At 42.4% G+C, this 25,620-nt stretch overlaps 1 protein-coding gene across 8 annotated transcripts in view; it reads right to left on the bottom strand.

Annotated features, from left to right (window-relative positions):
* LOC137351631 (protein strawberry notch homolog 2-like) overlaps positions 1 to 25,620 on the bottom strand; it is a 182,503-nt gene that overhangs the window by 23,912 nt on the left and 132,971 nt on the right. For all 8 annotated transcript variants that reach the window (XM_068016261.1, XM_068016260.1, XM_068016263.1 and 5 more), the window contains 7 exons: positions 24,250 to 24,426; positions 23,020 to 23,117; positions 16,902 to 16,984; positions 8,276 to 8,485; positions 5,733 to 5,863; positions 1,821 to 1,952; positions 474 to 609 (listed from right to left, as the gene is read on the bottom strand). In XM_068016261.1, the coding sequence (XP_067872362.1) occupies positions 474 to 609; positions 1,821 to 1,952; positions 5,733 to 5,863; positions 8,276 to 8,485; positions 16,902 to 16,984; positions 23,020 to 23,117; positions 24,250 to 24,426 (967 nt within the window). The remainder of the gene's footprint in view (positions 1 to 473; positions 610 to 1,820; positions 1,953 to 5,732; positions 5,864 to 8,275; positions 8,486 to 16,901; positions 16,985 to 23,019; positions 23,118 to 24,249; positions 24,427 to 25,620) is intronic.

The raw sequence follows: 25,620 nt of genomic DNA, 5'->3' as shown, positions 1-25,620 counted from the left end.
CCATGAACGTACAAGCGCCTTTTACTTTGGACATTTTATCTCCTTATATAACCACCTTCGACAACCCTGTTGAGCTGTAGTTGTTATAGAACTTACAAGCCTGATTGTGAAGGGGACACTGAGACCAGGAAGCTTAGGTAGAGACTGTTTATTGCTTGCCATAGAACTTACTTCTCCACTCCTAACAATCGACAGCCAGTGCCAGCTGGCTCTTCTTTATAGATACACACATTTCAATACAATTAATTCATTACCCAACACCTGTTCACCCTATTATCTTGAACTACCAGGTATTTATCATACATTAACAAAACATCAGACCCTAACAGTAGTCTCTAAGGTAAATTAACATATATACATTATAATCTCTTCAGATGTAAAAAGGCACTGTTTTTAATATACGTGCAAAAATAATTTTCAATTATTCTGTGTTTGTTATTGTTAATAATAGGCAACTTTTTGCCAGGGCTTACCAAATTGTTGAATAGCACGGTCTGCACTCCAAGGCAATTCCAGGGTCATGTGCACTCTTCTTCGTTGGTTCTTTATTCTTTTATCAGCCTGCAGCGAAATTCCTGAACTGGCTGCTTCAGAGATAATGGCTACAAACTTGACAAATCAGAGGGGCTCATTGTTATTTTAGAAGATATATCAATTACTGTAGATGTTTATTTTCATGGAGCAGGTACTATATACATTATGAGAACAATATACTGGAGTCTCAACATACTGTAAATCTGGGTGATGGGATATGGGTTCACTCCCAAGACCAGATTTTGTTTTCATCCCATTCGTTGCGGGGGCCTGGAAAATCAGGGCAGAATCGCCTGCCAGAGAACCCAATGCCAGGGTTCCTGGCTCCGATTCTCCCAGGGTCAGGATCGGCTGATGACGACCTGCCTGCCCAGAGGCCAAATACGGGCCACTTCTCACCGCCACTGGGATCTAACAGGGGTGGGGGGGTCCCTCCTTCATGGGCAATTCGTGACCCACGGAAGAACCCCACTGGGAACTGCACCCGCCAGGACCCCCTCCCTCCCGGGCCTTCTGGACTGGTCCTGCCAACCCCTGCTGACCCTCTGATTGGCTAGCAGCTCTTGGGGGCAGGATCCATGTCCCGATAAAGTTTTTAAAGGGACGGGATCACATCTCCTTGAACTTTGACCTCAAAAGACCAGAGGATCGCTTCAGGGATCTGCAGAGGTCGTTCTCCCCGAATCTCAGCCCGGTGTTGGGAGCCCTGCCTCCTGCACAAAATCTAGCCCCAAGGTCTGCTAATGATGAGTTAGCAGCGCAAGATGCAGATAGAGGGTCAGGTGAGGTGGGGTAAGAGCAGGCAGAAATATCTTGGCTGGTCTTAACTATTTCCTAGAAGCCAGTTTCCTATGTTATAGGCAGAGGAATGTCGAACAGTATATGCTGTGTAGCAAAGGATGACTGAATAGAATGGATTGGATAAAAAAAAAGTAAAAACATAAAACACTGCTTCACAAAAGTGATAAATATGGTGACCACGAGGAAGAGAAAAAAAAATGTAAACTAGTATGTAATGTGTCTGTCAAAAAGATGTTTCACCTTTTTACTAACGTCCTGAATGCACTACTGACTAGCACAATCCTTCATACAATAGCGCTGCCTAGTTGTATTGCACATCTATTTATGCAAGTCTATTCTCACTAAAATTTAGAGGGAAATATGGTCTTCCTACATTATCGAAACAAGTACTGCTTCAACATGTTGCCCTATATTTATTCTCCATTTATTTCAAAGAAAAATAGGGTCTAACATACATATTTTTACATAATGAAAAACAAACCTACCTTATCCCCATTCATGAACCGCTCCTTTTCCTTTAAATTCACATGGTCAATGGACAAATTTTGTTCTGCTCTGGACTCATAACAAACTGAGCCATCTAGTTTGCGAACAACACGTCCCTTTCTTCCAGTCATCTATTAAAATTAATTTAAGTACATGAAACAATTTGGAGTATGTTATAAACACCAACAAGTTTAATTTTTAAATTAAATTCTGTGCACATCAGGATAAGGTACATCCATTACAATCAAAATGTTTCTCCAAACTTTGCATCTAGTGTCAGCATCAAGCACTCACAGGGCAGATGTAGGGTAAAGCTTCCTCTATTCTGCTCCAACAAGGTACTTAATGCTAATTTCTGAAGAGCACCCACTGCTGCACTTATGATACATTTCAATTTTCCACACCAAATCATTCTTAACGCTTCTCTGAGTGAGACTGACATGGTCCGAATTAGATACAGTTTGCGTTTTGGACTTATTCTGCCTCGGAACTGGGTTGAGACGAACAATAATCATTTCACGAAGTATCCTTACAACCAACAAAAAGAGTTAATCTCATCAGCTGAGGATGAATTCAAATCCAAGCCCTCGTAGTAAAAGTACATTGTGCTAATCCGCAACACCACAAACCTTTGTGTGATTAGAATATTCTGTAAAAAACTTATTCAGAATAACATAACAGTTGAACTCTCTTATTAGAGCACAGAAATTCACAGCCAAGCAGTGTAAGACTGGATAAGTATCAGTACATCTTAACCTAAGAAAAGTCTGTGTTGATTTTAAATTTTGCTGCCATTGTATATTTTTGATGTCATAATCATCTGCTTCGTTTCCTCCCTCTATGTACTTATTATATGCATAATAAATGAAAATACCACATTTGTTGTATTTAATGAGTGCACAATTATGCGAGTAGTATCCCAAGTTCCTTTTTGGTTGATTTGTGCTGATCATCTGTCAAACAACAAGCAGGAACAATCAGATCCTAGAATACAACCTGAATTTACAAGAAAACCCAGAGGTGTTAGCTACTGAGGTCGACAATTTGATTGTTTTCCAAATTATGTTTGTGTTTGTGAACAACACCAATGAAAATTAATTAGTAAGTACAAACTGTAATCATAATTACTCAATTTCTTCTTTTCAAATCAATTCATTGAGCATTAGAAGGCATACCAGATTACTTCATAGATTTGACACTTGCAGCTCAAGATTGTCTCTTGTAAATGCTTCACCTACATGAATATTAACAATTCAATAACATATCATATTGAATGGATTTCTAAAAAGCTAAGTTGTTTTGGCAGAAAGTCCCACTTAGGAAGCCCTTAGAATGCCTGACTTGCAAAAGCAACCCCGAGTAAAATAACAAGAAGTTAAGGCAGATTTTGATTATAATCAGCCACTAAGTTAGTTTTGATGCATGCTTACAATGACACCTGTATAGGATTGGCAGTATGTCCAATTGTAAAAAAAAAAGAGCCCTTTATCAACTTTAGATAAACTCTCCAGTGTCTCATCCAGTTAAAGCAGTGGATAGCTGAGTCATACAGTTGGGGTGTAGGCCTCAGTATCCTTAGGTTAGGAACAGCAAAATCAGCTCGGGTTCCCATGCCTGATTGTTGGTCAGTGACCCCTGCTGTATGTATGTCAATGCCAGGAGAGGACAGGATTGGTGGACAAATAATTGACTATTTAATCTCAGAGAGAGAGAAAACTAATGCAAAAAGGAGGGGAAAAAAACTGTAGTTAAATCTTCTTCCACTTTTCCCTCCTCTTCTGAAAATATTGTAGGATTCAGTGCCCATTTTTGTGTAAGCCTAGATAGTGAACAATGGCAAGCTATTTTACCATGAAGGACATTACAACCAAACCAAATATTGTTCTCATCCAAGATCTACATACATACACTAATAGAAGTTACTGGACTGCGATCAGGAGCAGAAACTTGAAATGATCTTCCTCACTCTAGCTCAAAATCAATGGTCGTGCTCTACCATGACCCCTAACTCATAGCCTGTGTGGCTTGATATCATACCAGCTAATGTATTTGCTCATAAAGTCATTAAGAGAGCTAGTAAAGCAATTCGAGACTCTGTCTTTGACCCAAATGTCCTCGACTCCATCCTCAGTGCACTACTCAGCTCAGCCTTGGCACTACCCCGACCTGGAATGAAGTTGGAAAAGCCTCTATCAGCTGAAAAACAACAAGGCCTCAAAAGCAGACAGAATTCCTGCTGAAATCCTGAAACATGGCAGTGATACACTCCTGGCACAATTACATGACTTCATAGCCCTTATCTGGGAAGAAGACCCCATGCCAGAGGATCTCAGGGATGCCGTGATTGCGACCATTTTCAAGAAGGGAGACAAATCTGACTGTGGTAATTACAGGGGAGTCTCCCTACTGTCTGGCACAGGGAAGATCAATTCAAGAATTCTCTTCAGCCATCTCCTCCCAGAGTTGCAATATAGATGTCGACCACTGAGAGCCACGACAGATATGATCTTCACTGCGTCGCAAAACCAAGAAAAATGTAGAAAGCAGCACCAACTGCTTGCTGTACATGGCCTTTTTGACCTCATGAAAACCTCTGACTCCATCAATCGTGCAGTTTTATGGAGAGTCCTCAAGTTTGGCTACAGTCAAATATGTCACCATCCTTCGCCTACTACATGATGACATTCAAGTCATTATCCTTTCCAACAGGACTACCGCAGACCCTACTTCAGTGAAGAGTGGCGTCAACAAGGCTGTGTCATCATACCAAACCTCTTCACCATATTCCTCGCAAGCTGTCCACAGCAGTGGAGATAACAGACAGAATGGATGGGAAATTATTCAACCGTTGTCGCCTCCATTCCAAAACAAAAGGTAATTGAGCTTCAGTATACTGATGACTCTCGTTTATGTGCTCACTCGGGGACTGAGCGCCAAGTCATCGTTGACTTCCTTCTCTGTAGCATACGAGAGGATGGACCTTACTTTAAACATCTGGAAAACTAAAGTCCTCTTCCAACCCACTCCCGCAGCACAACAACATCCTCCGTCGATCAGGATCCACAGAGAGATCCTGGAAAGCGTGGAGCACATTCCACATCTCGGGAGTTTCTTCTCAACGAAGACATTGATGACGAAATCCACCGCCACCTTCAACATGCCAGTTCTGCCTTCTGCTGACTGAGGGAGAGAGTATTCGAGGACCAGGACCTTAAACCAGGGACTAAGGTCATGGTGTACCAGGGTGCAGTGATCCCTGCATTCCTATATGCTTCAGAGACTAGGACAATATACAGCAGGCACCTCAAGGAACTGGAGAAATACCAATGCTGTCTTTGCAAATCCTTCACATTCATTGGCAGGAAAGGTGGTCTAATGACAGCAACCTCTCCCAAGCCAAAATTCCCAGCATCGAGGTGCTAATCATCCAAAACCAGCTTCAGTGGGTGGGCCAAGTCACTCGCATGCCTGACACAAAGCTCCTGAGGCAACTGCTCTACTCTGAGGTGTGCCGCGGCAAAAGACTCTCAGAAGAACAGAGGAAACACTTTAGAGACGTTCTCAAATCATCCCTGAAGAACATACCCACTGACTCCTGAGAGCCCCTGATCCTTGACTGCTCAAAATGGAGAAGGTGCATTTGAGAAGGTCCCCAGCACCTCAAGAGATTTCAATGGGAGCACGCAGAGGCCAAGTCCAGGTGTGGAAGGTGCGACAGTGCCCCAAGTAACTCACCCAACCAACCCTTCAAACACCACCTGCCCCACATGTGGTAGAGTCTGCAGTTCACGCATCAGACACATTAGGTATTCAAGATTGCACTGATCCGGAGTGGAAGCAAATCATCCACAGTCCCGAGGAACTGCCCAAGAAGAAAGCAACTTGAGACATGTAAATTCTTAGAAAATTACCTCAGCGACGTGCTCAGGACCACCAAACAAGTCAATCAGTTCATCCAGTGTATTCAGAGGTAGTTCTTTTCCTAGTAATTCAACTTTTACCAGCAGATCCCCTTTCATTTTCTCCACAAAATCTAGTGTTGCTGCAACCAGAAAACAATTCAAGTCAATCACAATTGTTCAATGTCCCTAATGTTTTTGTTTACAGATACCTATATGACTCAAGTGTTTAAAACATTTGTATTATTCCACTCAAAAGGCAGCATTCAGATAATTGCCTTATATTTAATAGGTAAATGATTAAAAAGTATAATATTTGCAAAAGTAACCGGGTTTCTCTTTTTGTTGAAAATGATTAAAGAACCAAGGGGGGTGGCGGGGGAAATGAACCTCTATGCCGTTTTCCGGGTGAAAATGGGGGAAAGGACCAATTTTGGAGGGCTATGTCCCGCATCTATAGGATAGCTGAAAGATCTTGATCGCAGGTTGAGTTGGGCAATTTTTCACTGTTCCCGATGGCCACCCAAAACAGATATTAGGCGCCTTGCATATGTTAAGGAGTGGCCTAATGCATATTTTAGGACCAATTCCATAAACGTGTCCACCTTGAGCAGAGGAACACTGGGTCCTCTCTAGTCAGGATTACTTGGTCTACGTGCATTCTTAAAGAGACCATGAGAGGACACCACCTACATTTTTCATAGACTAACCTTAATGTGGAGCCAGAAGAGCAGGAGTGTTCCTTCCAGGGCCTTAGCATTACCTGTGAGTCGCTGCCAACTTGCATGCGGCACTCATCATGGTTCGTTTGCCTCCCCATGACTTATCTTAGACCCACAGTCAGCAAAGCAGTGGGCCAAAATTGGAGGGTACCAAAGAGGCAAGCTGCCTCTGAACAACTGGCAGGTTATTAAGATCTGGCCTTAGGTTGAATTTTGGGTGGCTTGGGCTGGCTTCTTGCTGCATCCAGCTTGAGTGCAACTTGGTCCAAGAACAAATAAATAATTTTGGCATACTACTTCAAAGTTTCTAATTTATACTTTAAGTGGAAAGTAATCAGATTCCATGAGAGTCTTACTACTCAAATTTCTAGCTTAGTAATTGTCAATAAAATATATAACCCTCAGACTGAGAAAAATCCTGTCACCTGAGCCAACTGATATTGCCTGTGAACAGCTCAGACAAAGGCAGTAAAGGTATGCATGTAATATATTAACACTGAACTACCATGTTTTTGTCTTGCTCGGTCATATCTTGAATTTTTCTTTTTCCAGCTATTGTAGGAATAATAAAAATCCAGGCTGTCCAGCGCACTCCTGTGATAAATCAGTGAGAGTTTGGCACGTGGACTGTATCCAGATCTCTGTCTTTTCTGGCAGGGCTTGTAAAGATTGCAGCCACTTCCTGCCAAAAACAAGCCCAACGCGTAGGAGGAATTTCCAGGCTAGGTGTCACCTGCCACTGATGGCCCAGTATGGTAGGTGAGACCTTGCATACTGGCCCACTGAATGGCAGAAATGGGGCCCACCAGGGGTCTAGGTTTAATAATATAAAAACAAGAAATGCTGGAACCACTCAGCAGGTCTGGCAGCCTCTGTGGAAAGAGAAGCAGAGTTAACGTTTCGGGTCAGTGACCCTTCTTCGGAACTTCAGTCACTGACCCGAAACGTTAACTCTGCTTCTCTTTCCACAGAGGCTGCCAGACCTGCTGAGTGGTTCCAGCATTTCTTGTTTTTATTCAGATTTACAGCATCCGCAGTATTTTGCTTTTATTTTAGGGGTCTAGGTTTGTCGCTTTGAACCCCAAAGATGGTGGGTAATCAATTAAAAAAAAACACCTTTTCAGTCCCCTTACAGAGGGGATTTTTCTAGCACCTTTCCAGTGGGTGGAGGTCTGGCATTAAACTCTGACACATTTTTGAGGCCTCCTGGGGGCAAGCAGCCCTCAAGATGCATTTCCAGAATATTTAAATTGGATGACCTCCCTATGAACCTGAAAGCTTTGGTGGGGATCAGCACTGGAAGTTATGGGTGCATCCCAACGCTTTCACCAAAATGCTGGGAATATTGATCTTTGGCACCAAAATGATCTTTGGCACCAAAATGTTTACTATTTTGGCCAGCCCTCTTTGAACTTGCTGATCATCCTGGAATTGGAATCATTTTTTGTTAGAAAAAGGATTTTCATTTCAAAGAAAGTTCCGTCAACCTGCATCCATGATACATGTGATCAGATCAATCTACAGTGGTTTTAAGGTTATTATTTCTCCAAAACCACTGGATTAAACTGCTCCATGATTTTTTAAGTTACTTTGTTTTCTTCTTTAGTTCTGGGAATTATATCTCAGCCGAAAAGGCAGGATGGTGAACTTCCAGTGCTGCTAAACTATGATAAAATGTTCAGTTGTGGCCTGGCATAACTCTTCCATCCTCTATCCCAGTGGGAAGTACCTGCTCTTTACTTTTTGGCACAACAGGGACTATAAATAATTCTAAACCAAGGGCATAACAAGTGAGTTCCAACAACTTATGGCATTCATGAGATTGACTGGTACCTTTTTCTGTAGATAGAAAACCATTTATGGGAGCATCCAAAGCAATGAGATCAGTCTCTTCAGATATCTCCATGGCAGATGCAGGTGATGAGTTCAGATCACTGTCGGTATCAAGGTCAGAATCACAGCTGCTGTCATCGCTGCTTTTCACCAAACATACAAATTCTGGAACACTTTTCAAATGTTTCAAGGGACGACCACGTTGCTTTCCTGTGGTAAAGTATTTAAAGGAGGAAATAGTTTGAAAATGGTAATGGCAGACAGAAGTTATTTGAAACAATATAAAAATACCTAAAAAGAACAGAAAAACATTTAATTTAGTGCACTGAAGGTAACCTCTTTTAGAACTTCTTCACTGACTTATTTGCCTTCACATGTGTATGTTATCCTTTCTACTCTACAAATAACTTTGAAGTATGAATCTTTAATTGAATAACTAGGGGTATTTTCACCATTATAGGTTAAGGTTGAATGTGGGAAAGTCTGTAATGATGTGCAAAACTAGGAGTGAACAAGGAACAGGATAAACTGTCCTCAGCAGTTAATTGAGTCTTTTTGTCAAATCCTCCATTTGTAGTCACAACCCTTCAGAAATTATATAGTTTTTGCTGCTACTTTAATACAAATAAGCTGCTTGTGCTCAGCTTACAAGATTTAAAGTGATGCCATGGCTGAGTTACCCATTTCTATTTGGCAAATAGCTACTCAACTAACAGCAGGGGTACAAAGGAGCATTAAGCACAGTGAACATGAAAATACTTGCTGTAGCTTCATTGTACAGAAAAGACAATACAGTATTCAATTTTCAAAGAAAATAATGGTGTTATCTGTGTACTGTGATCACTGTATTCAGATTTCTATCTTTTTAACAAATCTTTTTAAGTTGAAAGCTTTGTATTACTTCAGAGAACAAATATATGTAGTGAGTGCTGTAGTCTACAGTATGACCATTGTTTACCATCTTTGGCATATCACTCTGCAATCATTACCAAGCATCTAGGAGCAGAAATTGGTTTGTGCTTGAATTCAGATGCAAACACAGCAGTGGCAACAATCACCACGTTGAAAATGATGTGCAAGTGGATCATATGTAATTGGTGCTCTTCCGTCAGCGGAACGTGACTGAGGAGGCAATGCGCCTGCCTTGCAGAGATTGAAAACTTATCAGCAGAGACACTGGCCCAGGCCCACAGAGAATCTAGGGTGGTTAGGGGCGCAGAGATTTGTGAACTCAGGAGGGAGAAGGGGGTGAATTTGTTTGGTCATTTTAGGTCTGAAAGAATTGACCACAGCATGGCGAGTGAAGGAGAAAGTGGCCTGAAACCGGCGGTAGACATAGGAAATGGGCCTAAGGCCAGTCTCAGCCATGTGCTCTGGAGTCACAGAAGGCACACTAACAAATTCGATATTCGTTGCTTTCCCTGCATAACATGTGGGTGCAAAATTGGGAGCTATGAGAACCAATTTCAAGCCCTTCATGTCAGGTAGTAAAAGTACATAACGTGCAAAAATATATCTGAAGTATTACTTAGGGTCTAATGTATCAGGAGTGGTTAAGCAATCATACCTGCAAAAGTTACCAGTTTTATTTTAAAGCAAGTTACAAAAAAAGTGATATCAGTGCTACACAGAAATGAAAGGGAACGCAGCTCAACTTATTCAAGAAAAACAGTTGTGGTATTCAATTTTTATTCTTGGTCATATTGATTGGAGATGAGAAAGTTCCTGCTACATTTCCAGTGTTGGTAGTGAATGGTCACCAGTTAACAGCTTTGTAAATTATCCTCACTTCAGCCTGTGTTTTCGATCATTTACAAATATTTATTATGCTCTGAAATTATCTTCAGGGATAATGTTGTATGAATGCTGCATCTGAAAATCCTTTCTCCACCATATTAGAGGTGTTTGCCTAGTTATTTTAGAAGGGTTAGTGCCTCAGTTAAATTAGCAAAGAGAAAAATTTTAAATGAATTCATTAAGTGTTTGTATGCCAGTATCTCTCAAGGTATTTTCAAGGCTTTAATCTTTGCTGTAATGTCTATTACTGATGTGAAAAAAATTGTCCACTATTTTCTATTGCTGCAAGAACAACATATCAGCTTTCCTGCCTCCACAGTGAACTCATACAAAATAAACCCATCCCAATACAGAAACTGTGCATCACAAAGCACACATCAGTATGCCTCTCAACCTTTAAAGGAAAGAAAACTGGTAAGACGAGACATGTCATGTACATAGTTAGACTTCATAGTTTACGACAAAACAAACAGAGGTGATTTTTATCTTGTACATTAGAGCTAGTGCAATGCTTACTGTACATTAATGTTTATTAACCTAGTGTATTAAAATTAATACAGTATTAGGGCATTTGTGTTCACATTTCCAAAACTGCAGTAAAGATCGAAGAGAATTAACATCCAGTCCCCGTGACAATGATTTTTCAGACTGTTAAGCACTGATCTCCCACTTTCTAATTTGACCGCTCAGTTGTGCATTTTGTTAGTGCATACTCACGCATCTGGGGAAATGTATGGGGTGTTCAGATAGTGGTAGTACCCTTGTATTTTCAGTCAGTTGCATCCAATTTTGTAGGATGGATTGGAATCACTGGTCCTCATCTACACCCAGCTCTCACTGCTGGCTCCAGCGCCAAACCTTGGTACACCATCTCAGCTGATGGGCAAAACATAGTGAGGGGAGAAATGTAGAACATGACACCACCTGGGCGGAAGGATTCCAAGCAGTTCAAGTACAATCATGTTCGGGACCAAAGGTGTACCACACCATATTACGTGGGCTACGATTGTTGGTATACCAGCTATGGATAGAATAGCAAGGGAAGTAGGGTCCCTTCAAGCCTTAGTCCGCAACCCACCTAGGAGATGGAAACTCTGAATCCAAACCTACAGCTTGGATCTCTCGTTGCTGCCGTCCCAGTTCACTGGGCCATGACAGATGAGCTCCAGGTTTAAAGGGTGTGGTCAGTCAGCTCAAACTGTACTCCACCTCAAAGCACCACTGCGCAGGCAGGAAGGAAATCCATGCACCCCAACTATAACTGAACAAGTCCTGTAGCAATGGGAAAGGGGCGCAAGCGGCAAGATGGCACTGGCAGCCGCAGTTCCAATCCTGCATGCAGACGGCTCAGGATATTGTTCGTTTTGATGATGACCTGGGGACGACATCATTACCCAGGAGCACCCTGAGCAACCAAGAAGCCTTTTTGAAGGACAGCACTGCTTGCTCCGAAATTGGAGCAGGGCCAAGAAAAGGTGGCCTAAACAAATGCTCGTCTCCCTACCACCCAGTTGGCTTGCCGTGGTCAATGGCATCTCTTAATGCGGCCAAACTATGACAGAAAAGGAAACGCGAACTCCTAACCTCGCTTCAAAAGGTGGGAAAAGAAAAATTCTGAAACTCGCTCGCTGGAATGCAAGAACAATGCTTGACTCTGGTGACAACAGCTGCCCCTAATGACGCTCAACCCTGGTGGCCCATGAGCTAGCCAGACTAGACATTGATATAGCGGACCTGAGTGAGGCCCGCTTCTCAGAGTGAGGCAGCCTAACAGAACACAATGCTAGTTACACCCTCTATTGGTCAGGTCGACCTCAAGGTGAACAAAGCCTCTTCGGTGTCAGCTTCATGGTGAAGTCTATCGCCACTAAACTTTCAAGCCTGCCAATCGGTCACTCCGAACACATCATGTCCCTGCGCCTGCCCCTCCAAGACGAGCAGCATGCAACCCTCAGCAGTGTTTATTTTCTAACCCTGAAGGCTAACCCAGCTGACAAAGTTAAGTTCTACACAGATCCCAGTGAACTAATCCAGAATGCCCTTCCCAAGGACAAAATTGTCGTCCTTGACGATTTCAACACCAGCGTGGGCCACCACAGCCTGGCATGGAAGGGAGTGCTCGGAAACTGTAATGAAAACGGACGTTTACTCTTGGAACTCTGAGCAGAAAAGCAGCTGTCCATAACCAACACCTTCTTTGAACAAACAAATCGCTTCAAGACCACATGGATGCATCCCTGCTCTGAACCACTGGCACCTGATAGATTACATCTTGGTGCACCAGTGTGACCTAAAGGACATTCTGAATATTAAGAGTCATGCCCAGTGCTGACTGTCATACAGACCACCAGCTTGTTCGTTCAAAGTTGAACTTCCACTTCAAGCCTAAGCCCAAGAACGGGCCTAGAGACAACCCATCAAAGAAATTTCGAGTCAGCAACCTGCAAACCTCATCTTGCAGGGATATCAAGCAACCTTACAGAATAGACAGGAATATCCTAATTTCACTGCTGATTCCACTTCAGAAGAATTCTAGGAACATATCAAAGCTGCCGTACTGGATACTGCCAACGAGGTTATTCGACCCAGCACCAAGAATAGGGATTGGTTTGATGAAAATGACAAGGAAATTCAAGTTTTGCTAAAAATAAAAAGGTCAGCTCATCAGGCTCACCTGGCCAGCCAAGAGAAAAAGACAGCCTACCGTCAAGCATGCAGCACCCTTCAATTTAAACTGAGGAACATCCAAAATGACTGGTGGATTGCACTTGCAGAAAAAACTCAACTGTATGCCTATACTGGCGATATAAGAAGTTTCTATGAAGCACTAAAATATGTCTATAGACCAGGATATCAAACCCAAAACCCCATAAGGCGTGCCGATGGCAAGATCCTACACACCGACAAGGAGTCAGTCCTGGATTGCTGATTGGAGCACTTTGAAACTCTCTTCAGCACCAAGTGCACAGTGCATGATACTGCCATCAATCGCATCCAACAACAGCTGTCAAAGAAGAACTGGATGAGAGCCCAACTCTGGAGGGAACTGTGACCGCCACCAACCAGATGAAGAACAAAGCCCCCGGAGCTGATGGAATTCCACCCGAAGCCTTGAAGCATGGTGGCCCTGCCCTGTATACCAAGCTCCATGGGTTTTTCACGGCCTGCTGGGAACAGGGCAGGATTCCATGGGAACTTCGTGATGCTGCTATCATCACCTTGTAAAAAACAAAAGAGAAAAATCAGACTGCTCCAACTACTGAGGGATCACCCTCCTTTCTATTGCTGGCAAGATCCTGGCTAGAAGACTTCTGAACAGGCTTGTGCCTACCATTGCAGAAGAAAACCTCCCAGAGAGCCAGTGTGGTTTCAGAGCAAACAGAGGCACCATAGACATGATATCTGCACTCAAATAATTACAAGAAAAATGTCGTGAGCAAAACAAAGGCCTGTACGTCACTTTCAGAGACCTCACCAAGGCATTTGACACTGTGAGCAGAGAAGGACTTTGGAAAATCCTTGAAAAACCTGGATGCCCACCCAGATTCCTGGCCATGGTGAAGCAGTTTCATGAAAATCAGTACGGACAAGTCAAGGAAAACAGCGACCTCTCAAGTCCCTTCCGTATCTCCCATGGCATGAAGCAGGGATGTGTGCTAGCCCCGACCCTATTCACAGTCTTTTTCAACATGGTGCTATAGCAGGCAACGGAAGACCTCAAGGAAGGAGTTTATGTACACTTCCGGACTGAGGGAGGTCTTTTCAACCTCAGGCGTCTTCAGACTCACACAAAAACACAAGAAAATCTCATCCGTGAACTTCTTTTTGCCAATGACTGTGCTCTCCTAGCCCACAGTCAGTCAGACCAGCAATGTATAACAACACATTTTTCCGAGGCAGCACAACTCTTCAGCCTGCACCCCAAGAAGAATATAGACCACCAGGCATTGTCACGAGAGAACCGAGCTGAATGCCATCAAGCAATTTACTTATTTGGGGAGTGTCATCTTGTTTGATGCCACCATAGACAAGGAAGTGGACAATAGGCTCTCAAAAGCAAACAGTACATTCGGCAGACTCTACAAACGTGTGCGGAGCAACCACATTCTCAGAGCACAGGCCAAACTCAAAGCGTACAAAGTAATAGTCCTCACCACCCTTCTGTATGGTGCTGAGTAATGGGTCTTATACCGCCGTCATGTACGCGTTCTAAAGCACTTCCATCAGCGCTGCCTCTGCAGCATCCTCAAGATCTGCTGGCAGGAATGCATCTCAAACATTGAAGTCCTGGAAACAGCCAACATCACCAGCATCGAGGCCATCCTCCTACAAAGCCAACATGCGTTGGGCAGGTCAAGTTGCGCGGATGGACGACAGTCGCCTGCCCAAGATTGTGTTGTCTGGAGAGCTGACCATGGGTAAAAGGAACAGAGAGCCCCCATGCCAACGTTTCAAGGACTTCTTGAAGGAGCTCCTCTCTGTGTGCCACATCGACCATCGCCAGTGGGAAGCGCAGGCCATAGACTGTGATGCCTGGAAATGCTACATCAGAAGGGCTACAGACACCTTCGAGGCTGAGCGAAGAAGCAGCATGAAAGAAAAAGGGAGAAGGATAGATCCAACTGCACCCAGCAGTGACTATACCTTCACTTGTACCCGCTGTGTGAGCATGTGCTGGTCAAGGATAGGCCTGACTAGCCACCAGTGGGCTTGCAACTGATGACTACAACCTTCCCAAAATCTTTGTCCACGAAGAAATGCCAAGAGAGACTCACTGATCTAAGCTTTCAAAAAGTTGACAGAGCAAAGTTTGCCAATCCTATGAGTGTACTGGGAACATACAAACATCCAAATTAGGAGCAGGAGTCGGCCACTCGGCCCTTCGAACTTGCTCCGCCATTCAGTAAGTACATGGCTGAACTGATTACTCCACATTTCCACCTACCCCCGATAACTTTCCACCCCCTTACTTATCAAGAATCTATCTAACTCTGCCTTAAAAATATTCAAAGACTCTGCTTCCACCACCTTTTGAGGAAGAGAATTCCAAAGACTCATGAGCCTCAGAGAAAAACATTTCTCCTCATCTCTGTCTTAAATGGGCAACCCCTTATTTTTAAACAGTGACCCCTAGTTCTAGATTCTCCCACAAGGGGAAACATCCTTTCCACATCCACTCTGTCAAGTCCCCTCAGGATCTTATATGTTTCAATCAAGTCATCTCTTACTCTTCTAAATTCCAGTGGATACAAGTCTAGCCTGTCCAATCTTTCCTGATAATTCAACCCGCCCATTCCAGGCATTAGTCTAGTAAACCTTCTCTGTACTGCCTCCAAAGCATTTACATCTTTCCTTAAGTAAGGAGACCAGTACCGTACACAGTACTCCAGATGTGGTCTCACCAATGCCCTGTATAGCTGAAGCATAACCTCCCTAACTTTTGTATTCAATTCCCCTCACGATTTAGTCCCCATTTAACACTCTGCCTAATTGGTAAGAGTAATTTCATCTCCACATCAGTCAGGTCTGTGTAACTCATGTTTGTGAGTTATATAGCTAATGCCACTCTGTGGTTTCTTATTTAGTAAACTATCAACCCTTGCTATGCTTTATCTCACACAATCAGAATCATACGGTACAGGAGGTGGCCATCTGGCCCATCGTGACTGTGCTGGCTCTTTGGTAGAGGTTTTCAATTGCTCCCACTCCCCTGCTTTTGCCACAGAGCATAAGAAGCTTTTTTTCCCCTTCATGTATTTATCCACATTCCTTTTGAAAGTTAGAACTGAATCTGCTTCAACCAGTATTTTAGGCAGTGCATTCCAGATCACAGCAATTTACTAAGGTTTTTTTGGTAATTACCTTGTAGAAAATCTCTGTCCTCTGGCTAATGATCCCTCTGCCACTGGAGACAATTTCTCATTATCTACTCTAGCAAAACATTTTGTGATTTTGAACACCTCTATGAAATCTCAACTTTCTAAAGATCATCTACATGTTTGTTTTTAATTTAATCACCCATTTCAAATTGCGATCAGGCTGTATAATTCTACCATTTTGAGAATGAAAGTCCCAAAATTACTGGGGATGCTACTCTGCCACTGCAAATGTGGCAGAGCAGAATCACTGCCTGCCTTAGCCACAGTTGAAGAATCTGTCGCAAATCTTGGAGACGGGGTTATTTGCATGGCCAGCATGGGATGCTGGCACCTGTAAGGGTGTATCAGCTGTACATCCCTCAGCTTCATCCTCCCTGTAAGGTAGACTCACCCACAGCCAACTGTGCCTGAGATCACCCTTGGCTCAACAAGCCAAAGAAGAACAGTTGGGTTCTGCAGTCGTCACCTTCTGCCTCCAGACAAGGTGACTGATTATCTTATTATGGTAAATGTTTGGGGCTTCAGAAAACTTTCTGTTGGCATGAATTCTGCTGAGACCTTTCAAGGCAGCAAAGGCCAGACTTTCCTGGGGAAGCATCAGAATTCCAATGATACAACACTAGGAAGCGCAAGTGGAAGATCGGGCCATATTACCCCTACTGGAACTTAAAAGGTCAGAAGAAACAGAGTGGAATTTTGGCATAATTAGATTCTTCCCCAAATTCACTTTCCATCCCACTCCCCCCACCCATTCAAAACAACTGTGGAAGTCAGACTTTCTATCCTCTCCAACCTCAATAACTTAGTGGCCAAATTCTCTGTCCATGTTTTATGGAAAAGTATGTTGTCACTGAATAGATAATGAGCAAAGAACCAAACAGACATCACAAAATTGCTTCATCAGTACTTTTACTTATTAAAAGTAATCTTTATCTGTCATATCATCTTACGTTTCCTTTTTGTCCCCATTCCTTTTTCTTTCTTTCTCTTTGTTGAAGGAAAGTGCTTCTGAATTAATGACTTAAAGACGCCTCTGTAAATAAAATGCAAAATTTAATGCAGCTACTCAAGACTTTTAAACATTTAAAGTATAACATTCCTTCTTAAAATTAATTAAATTTGATTACAAAAGCATATACTGCGCCATGTTATTTACAAAATACAGAAACTAAGGTTATGGTGAAAAAATGTAAACTCTCAACCTAAAATAAAATGTAAATGTTCTCTCTCTTGTTTCTTTCAAGTTCCTTAGTCAAGCAGGTACAATCTATGCAGTGCACTGATATATAATCTGCCAATAGAAGGAATGCTAACGGTACCAGTCACCTGAGTTATGAGAATCCATCTAGCCATTCAACTCTGAATGCTGAAACTCACTCCCGAGACGATGTGAGTACTGATCATCCATGTGACTCAAACTTGCAACCATGTCACAGGGTTGGATCAAAAGCTCAATTTCTGGCATACTATTCTTTCAATGTAAAGTAACTTATACAGTGCAATGATATTCATCCTGACATCTGAACTTTCACTCTTGGGAGCAATACTATTTAATATGCTCAACTGTAGCAGATAAATTATACTGACTATGCACACCACATGCTGCAGCTTTCTCTCAGACTTAAGTGTCACCTCATATGTGCATGTGCAGACACATTTACTTACTGCACAACATGTTGTTTACACATAAGCCAAGAGGATCTGAATGTCAGAGGGAGCTGAAGTCCCAGTGTGCTGTAAGTATAATGTGCAACATACATGTTATACTTAGCTACTGACAGATAGTCTGTTAATTCAAAGAATCAGACTTGTAATGGTAGGTTAAGTACAAAAAACAGCAATCACACTGCCACTGTGACAAAAAATAATTTTTTTTCGGGCTCTAGCTTTGGCTAGACAACTGACTCGCAAACAACCCAGGACAAAATAGAAACTTGGGTCTGGAATTTCCCCAGGGGTTCTTCTGCTCTCCCGCAATCACTTTGGTGGAAGATTGATAGAAGCCACGAAAAAAGGTGCGTACACCAGGATTTTAGACAATATTTCCTTTTAGTATGTGAGAAATCAATTACTGCGTCTTTTAAATTTTTTCTCCCAATTTTCTTTGCTATCCTGAAGAGACCGACTCATGATTTGATACAGTTCCCTGGGCACCAACAGATACCCAATATCATGACTAGGTGGCTATTTCCCGTGAGTGAACCTAGAAAATGATGCTGGAAGCTCCCTGGCTATGGGGGAACATCATAGTTGGCTCTGATGCTGTTTTCACCTCACATCGATGCACATGCTGTGAAACAAGGGTTCACTGGATCGTGATCAGAGATGGGAATCTGGCTGAATTTCCAACTCTCCAGCCTAGTGTTCTGAAGCCAATTTATAGTGACAGCTGATTTGCATACCAACTAATTCAATACAGACCAAGGATCAAAGCTAGGATTTTCCCAGTCTGTATGACTTACTATCACCTCCGGCAGTAAATTCAGGGCAATCCGATTGCAGTCTAAGTATATAACTTCACATTTTTGCATAACTGCACTTAACGATTAAATTCTCATTTCTCTGATTATAAAGGATTAATATAAAGATCATGGGCTGGATTTTACCTTAGGCGGACGGGAATTCGCCACTGATGTAAAAGTCGGTGGCGAACCTGCTTCCACCTAGCCTGGGGATTCGTCCCATATTTTACGGATCCCCGGGCATTAACTGTCCCGAGGTGGGACTTCCACCTACTTGAGGGAGGAGGTCCTGCCTCAGTGAGCTGCCAGCAAATCAGCGGGCCGGCAGCTTTTAGTCCCAGCAGTGCCACCGGGAGCGGCCATGGCCGCCCCCCCCCCCCCCCCCCCGGGGTACGGAAAGGCCGACAGCTATTGCTGGGCGGTCTTTCACATCACCAGCAGGCCCGCTTGCCACTTAAGGGCCTTGATTGGCCTCGGGCCGTCCCCCCCTCCCCACCCCGCCCTGCCGCCATAAAGTTGGTAGGTGGGTAGGCCTCCTGTTCAATTTTACGCTGCCCCACGCCACCATCCGACCCGCAGGGGCGGCGTAAGATTCAGTCCCATATCTATTTGTCATCATGTAAACTTAAAAGTTCAAAGCTATTTATGTAAATAGTAATGCAAAGGTCAGAAGTATTTACATGTCAATATGCATAACTGCATGTTCCACAAGATACTCATCGTGGCTAAATTTAGTACTTTAACCTAAAGCAGTGTTTCAACATTAAGCAGATTTTATGACAAAAATAAGAACGATTAACTTACGTAGAAAATAACAGGCAAAGATTTGGTACTTTTCCAAATCCTATGGCAACAGGTCAAAATAAAACAACATGCTAAAGGCTGCAGTTTCCTCAAAAAACCCTTTTCATTTTTTGTAATAATACATAAATCACATGTGAAGGTATCACGGTATCCATTAAATGTGAATCACTGGGATAAAATGATGCAAAGCACTTCTCCCTTGAGAAACAAACAAAAAAAGCCAAACAATTTAGTTCGAGAGTGGCATGCAGCCAATTCTGGTGAAGCCCCTGCTGTAATTCCAGCAGGAAATCACTAACAGCCAGAAACTATTCTGGAAACCGGTTACACCAGGCTCTAGCCATGTGTTCGAGTTTCCTCAATGGCCTTGTGGACCACAGAGTTTCCAGCCACCCTTTAGAAGACCATCAATGCTTGCAACCAGGGGTGGGGAAAGGGTTGTTGTGCTTGCGCATGTGTGGGCAGGGACTCTGAATGTCAATTTGCTCTGTGGAAATAATTAAGGACCTGAAGTACAACTGTTTCTGGTATACCTGTTAATTATTGACAACGGACTCCACCATGAGGTTCTTGCAGGATTATTACCCAGACCCCTGAAGATTTAAGAAATGATTTTCATGCAGCCCCCTTTGAAAATGGGGCCAATCCTTTAATAAGCAGGTACAGTTATAAAGATGTTAAATGCCTTTGAATTGGAGGAGGGAAGGCTTCAGATTCTTGGGGCATTGGGACCAATACTGGGGAAGAAGGCACCTATTCAAAAGGGATGGGCTGCACCTCAACAGGACTGGGACCAATGTCCTCAGCGGGAGGTACATGTAGTTGGGGAGGGTTTAAACTAAATTGTCAGGGGAATGGGCACCAGCATATTGAAGTAGAAAAGAGGCATAAGGTGCATAATGTGAGAATATTAGACAGTAGTAGAGAAGGGAGTAGTTCCATATTAGATAGGTGTGTGCCGAGAAGGTCTACAAGGAATGCAAAGACAGGATTACAATGTATGTATGTAAACACACAAAATGTGGTGAATAAGGTTGGTTAGCTACAAGCACAAATAGCAGTACGGGAATATGATGTAGCAGCAATAAAGGAAATGTGTCTTAAAAATGGTGAGGACTGGGCACTTAATATACAAGGGTATAAAGTGTTCAGAATAGACAGAGAAGGAAAAAAGGGAGGTGGTGTGGCAGGATTGATTAGGGAAGACATTGTAGTGTTGCAAAGATGGGATGTCCTTGAGGGAGCAAGGACAGAATTAATTGGTTTAGAGTTGAGAAGCAAAAAGGATATGATCACTCTACTGGGGGTATTCGATCAGCCTCCGAATAGTGAGAGAGAGAGTGAGAGAGACAGACAGAGGAGCAAATCTGCAGGGAAATCAGATAGATGTGCAACAACGATAGAGTGGTGATATTGGGGGACTTTAATTACCCAAATTCAATTGGGGTAATGTTAGAGCAAAGGGTAAGGAGAGGAAGGAATTTTTGAAATGTGTTCAGGAGTACTTGGTTGATCAGTATGTTCTTGGCCCAACTAGAAAAGAGGCATTGCTGAATCTGGTGCTGAGAAATGAGGTGGGCGAAAGTGGACCAAATGTCTGTGGGGATGCATTTAGGTAACAGTGATCATCGTATAATGTTTAGAATAGTAATGCAGAAAAACAAGGAACGATAGAAGGTAGAACGTTTAGGTTGGAAGAGGGCTAATTTCAATGTGATGAGAAGGGATCTAATCGGGGTAAAATGGAACCAAAAACCGGCAGGAAAAACTGTAATGGAACAATGGGTTATCTTTAAGGAAGAGATACTTCAGATACAGGCTAGGTAAATTCCAACAAGGGCGAAAGATAGGGGAATCAAAAACAGGGTTCCTTGGATGACAAGGGAGATAAGATTATAATGAAACAACAAAAAAAAGAGGGTGTATGATGTATGTCAGGTGAATTCTTCAAATGAGAACCAGGTCAAATACAATAGATTGAGAGAGGTGAAGAGGAAAATAAGACTGGAGAGAATATAAGAGTAGAACGGCATAAGAGACAAAAAAAAAATTTTCTACCGGCATGTAAACAGTAAGTGGGTAGTGAGAGGTGGAGTGAGGCCTATTAGGGACAAAGAGGGTAATACATGCTTAAAGGCACAGGGCAAGGCTAGAAAACTTAATGAGTATTTTGTGTAAGTGTTTATTAAGAGGGTGCTGATAAAATATGGGTAAAAGTGGAGATTGTAGAGGTAATGGATGGGGTAAAAACTGATAGGAAGGATGTACTGGAAAGGCTAGCTATGTTTAAGGTAGATAAGTCAGCTGGTCCAGTTGGCTTGCATCCTAGGTTGCTAAAGGAAGTGGGGGTGGAGACAGCAGAAGGGCTTGCCATAATCTTCCAGTCTTCCCTAGATATGGGGGAGGTGCTAGAGGATTGGCAGATGTGACATCCATATTCAAGGAAGGGTGTAAGAACAGTCTTAGCAACTATAGGCCTGTTAGTTTATCAGTGGTTGGTAAGGTTTTAGAAACAATAATCAGGGGAAAAAAATTCAACAGGCACTTGGAGAAGTTTGGGTTAATTAAGGATAGACAGCACAGATTTGTAAAAGGCAGAGCATGCTTGACCACTCTAATTGAATTTTTTGATGAAGTAATAGAGAAGGTTGATGAAGAGAATGCAGTTGATGTTGTCTATAAGGCTGGTTAACAAAATTGAGGCTCCTGGAATAGGAGGGTCAGTGTCCAGTTTTGTAAAAAATTGGCTTAAGGACAGAAAACACCATGTGTGGTAATGGTTCTTTTTCAGACTGGAGAATGGTAGATAGTGGTGTTCCCCAAGGGTCAGTGCTCGGACAACTTTTTTTGCTATATATAAATGTCTTGGATCTTGGAATACAGAGCAGAATTTCAAAATTTGCCAATAATACCAAACTTGGAGGAATGGCAAACAGTGAGGATGGAACAGGACATAGATAAGCTAGCAGAATGGGCAGAGAGGTGGCAGATAGAATTTAATACAGAGAAGTGTGAGGTAATGCATTTTGAAAAGGGATAAGGTGAAGCAATATAGACTTAATGGCACAGTTAAAGCTCTGGTTAGGCCCCAACTAGAGTACTGTGTCCAGTTCTGGTCACCATACTTTAGGAAGGATGTGAGGGTCCTTGAGATGATGCAGAGGAGATTTACTAGAATGGTTCCAGGGATGGAGGATTTTAGTTACAAGGTTAGGTTGGAAAAGGTGGGGTTGTTCTCCTTGGAGCAAAGGAGATTGAGGGGAGATTTGATGGAGGTGTACAAGATTATGATAGGCTTAGATAAGGTAGACAAGAAAAAAACTTTCCCATTAACCGATGATACAAGGACTAGGGGACATAGATTGAAGGTTTTGGGCAAAAGATACAGCGGGAATGTGAGGAAGAACTATTTTTCACAGCAAGTGGTTAAGACTTGGAACTTGCTGCCCATGAGGGTAGTAGAAGCAGAAACCATCAATGATTTCAAAAGGAAACTGGATGGGCACTTGAAGGAAATAAACTTGCAGGGCTACAGGGATTGAAAAGGGGAGTGGCATTGACTGGATTGCTCTGTGAGGATCCTGCAAGGGCTCCATGGGCCAAATAGCTTCCTTTTGTGCCATAAATGACTCTATAACTCTAGATGGAAATATCCGGATTGTTTTAATAAAAGCATAATATTCTTTTACAATTTTAACTTCTGAAAACTACGTCAAAGATGCAACTGCAACAATAATATAACCTGATGCCATTTTATTTGACGATTCAACAGTCATTGAAATGACACGACGTCTTTACTTACACTGCAGCAGATACAAATTGGTTAAGGTGGCCGTCATTCTCATCAAGTACTTCTCGTGTCCGAGCTTCACCCGTGGATTGCAGTCCAATAACAATGCACTGGAATGAACAATAGAGTTAAGTAAATATGTTGTCATTCCCTCTTCACTTTTGAAGCCACTTCTTTCTGTCCTACCCTTCCACAGTCAGAACTATAGGCAAGAGGATTTGATATCCTAATTTCATACATTTATTTGTTATTGTTTAAATACCTAATTACAATGGTTGAGGAGGACAAAAGGAAGTGAAAGGACTTATCGGGGCGAATAATGAAGAGTATTGGAAATCTGGAACTCACTCCCCAAAGGCTGTGGATGCTCGGTCAATCTGAATTCTCACGACTGGGATCTTACTTTTTTTTTTAAAGGGAAGGACATCAAGAGATATGGACTAAAGGCAGGTACAATGAATTCAGCCATGATCTAATTAAATGGAAGGACAGGCTTGAAGGATTGAATGGCCTACTCCTGTTCCTATGTTCCTATATAAAGCATCGAAAGAATAGTACCTATATTGTTCTGTGATATGACTAGCAGGAGCCATGCTTTATCTCCTTGCATTATTATGCTTCCAGTGAATATTGATAGCATTCAAAACAAAAATTAAGATTATATGGAAAAATGTCGTAGAAAAGCTATTTACAAAATACAACCATTGAAAGTGATGCTTTTATTTTTTGGCATGAAAATCACATCTATTTGCATTTTTGTTTGACATTCCGCAACTACAATACCATAAAACGACTGGTATCAGTGATATATGCATATTATCTGTAAATAAAATCTCAATGTGTCAATATTGAATGGTAATATAGCAAACAAGAGTTGATTTGAATTGATTTAATGGCATCATTACATGGCCTGGAACTATACATTACGATCATAAACTTTGACTCTTTTCTATCTACCCAGAAATGGTGCTATGCAAAAAAAAAATAGAAGGACACAAAACAAGTTTATGGAGATTGGTGTGGGTCATTGAGATAGCACTAACTTTAATGTAAAGAGATTCCAACTGTGTATCAAAATTAAATGTCAAATACTGTCAAAGCATCTGATCATATTATGTCTTATATATATCCATGTCATAATTATACTTGGTCATATGGTTATATCACTGGAAACATGCTATTTCCGGTAAACAATAAAAAGTGGTCTTCTACACAGTTTGAAAGCAGAAAGCGACCTCTTACCTTGCCTTTCTGCAGCTCTTGCCTGCCTATTTCTACTAAACGTCTAACTTTGGCAGCAATACAGAGATACTTGAAGAAGCGTTGGTGCGCAGACCAGAACTGCCCCCAAAGAGATTTCCTGGACTCCAAACCAATTAAGTCTGCTGCGTGTAGGAAAGTATTCATTGCTTCAGCCCACTGAAAAAGAAAACCCTTTTTCAGGCTTATCAAAGTAAACTAAACACATAAAAATACTGACAAAAGTTTCTTCAGCATATAACACCTCATGTTTTAAGACAGAAGCAGTACCATGATTCGCTTTTGCACTAGATTTAATAAATAAATACTTTCTCACTTAATGGGCTGAATTTTCAATCATCCGTGGAAATGAGTTGGGGTGTGGGTGGGCCTGTAAAATTCCACACTCGAAAAGGCGCCGCTGGTTCCTGATGCTTCAGTGACACTATTAGATTTTCAAAGGGAGGACAGGAGTGGGGAGCCGGCAACCTTCCAATTAGTTGGTTGTTGAGCTTGTTGTGAAGCTCAAGAGAATGGGGAACAAAAATTAGCAATTTTCGAATGGCAAAAACCAAGGGTCTGGAATATGTTTGAGCACAGCTGTTGGGAATACAGCAGGGAGCCATTAGTGCTCATGACTCCAGTGTGAAAAAGTTGCATAAAAGAGGAGATTTCAACTCAGTTGCTTATACAGTGGCACAGAGTTGCCATTGGTATGAGCTGAGAGGCTTGATTTTGAGAGAAGTGTGTGTTTGACTCTTGAGAGGAACGTGAGGCTGCTGGCATCCGTGGCCACTTCTAGCCATGCTTGCTTGGTCTGGCTTGCTGGAGCTCCCTTTCCAGATGGAGGGGACAATAGAGCTCTCCTGTTCACCACAGCCTCAATCAGGGCCTCAAGGGAGGCATCACAAAAACGCAGGGCGGTCCGGGAACGGCTGCCCAAATCATCGCTGGCCCTCTGCTCTTCCTGCTCATTCACTTCCAAAGGCAATGGCAAGCCCAGTCGTGACTGTGGTTTGCCTTTTATTCCTCCATGCTTAGCTCCTGTCCGCGCCTGACAATCCTAATTGGGCACCAAATTCAGCTCTGTGCCAATTAGTGGCTGACACTTTGAAAATTGCATTGCGTTACTAACGCTGATGCAGTGGAGGGTCGGGACCTGGAAATATTCTGGGCATCGGGTTCCTGATCGTGGAAAGAAAATTCAATCCAGTATCTCAAAGACAATTTCTGCTTGATCATAAGAACTTAGAGTTCAAGAAAGAATATGACTTTTCTTAATTCATGCTACTCTTAAAAAAAACAATTTATTTATTTTAAGTGAAATAGTTTAAAACGTAACCAGAAGAAATTGAAAGATTCAGCACCATCTCA

This window comes from Heterodontus francisci, chromosome 36, assembly GCF_036365525.1.
Source record: "Heterodontus francisci isolate sHetFra1 chromosome 36, sHetFra1.hap1, whole genome shotgun sequence".
NCBI lineage: Eukaryota > Metazoa > Chordata > Chondrichthyes > Heterodontiformes > Heterodontidae > Heterodontus > Heterodontus francisci.
The sequence above is the reverse complement of the archived record's forward strand: the minus strand, read 5'-3'. Positions and strand labels throughout refer to the sequence as shown.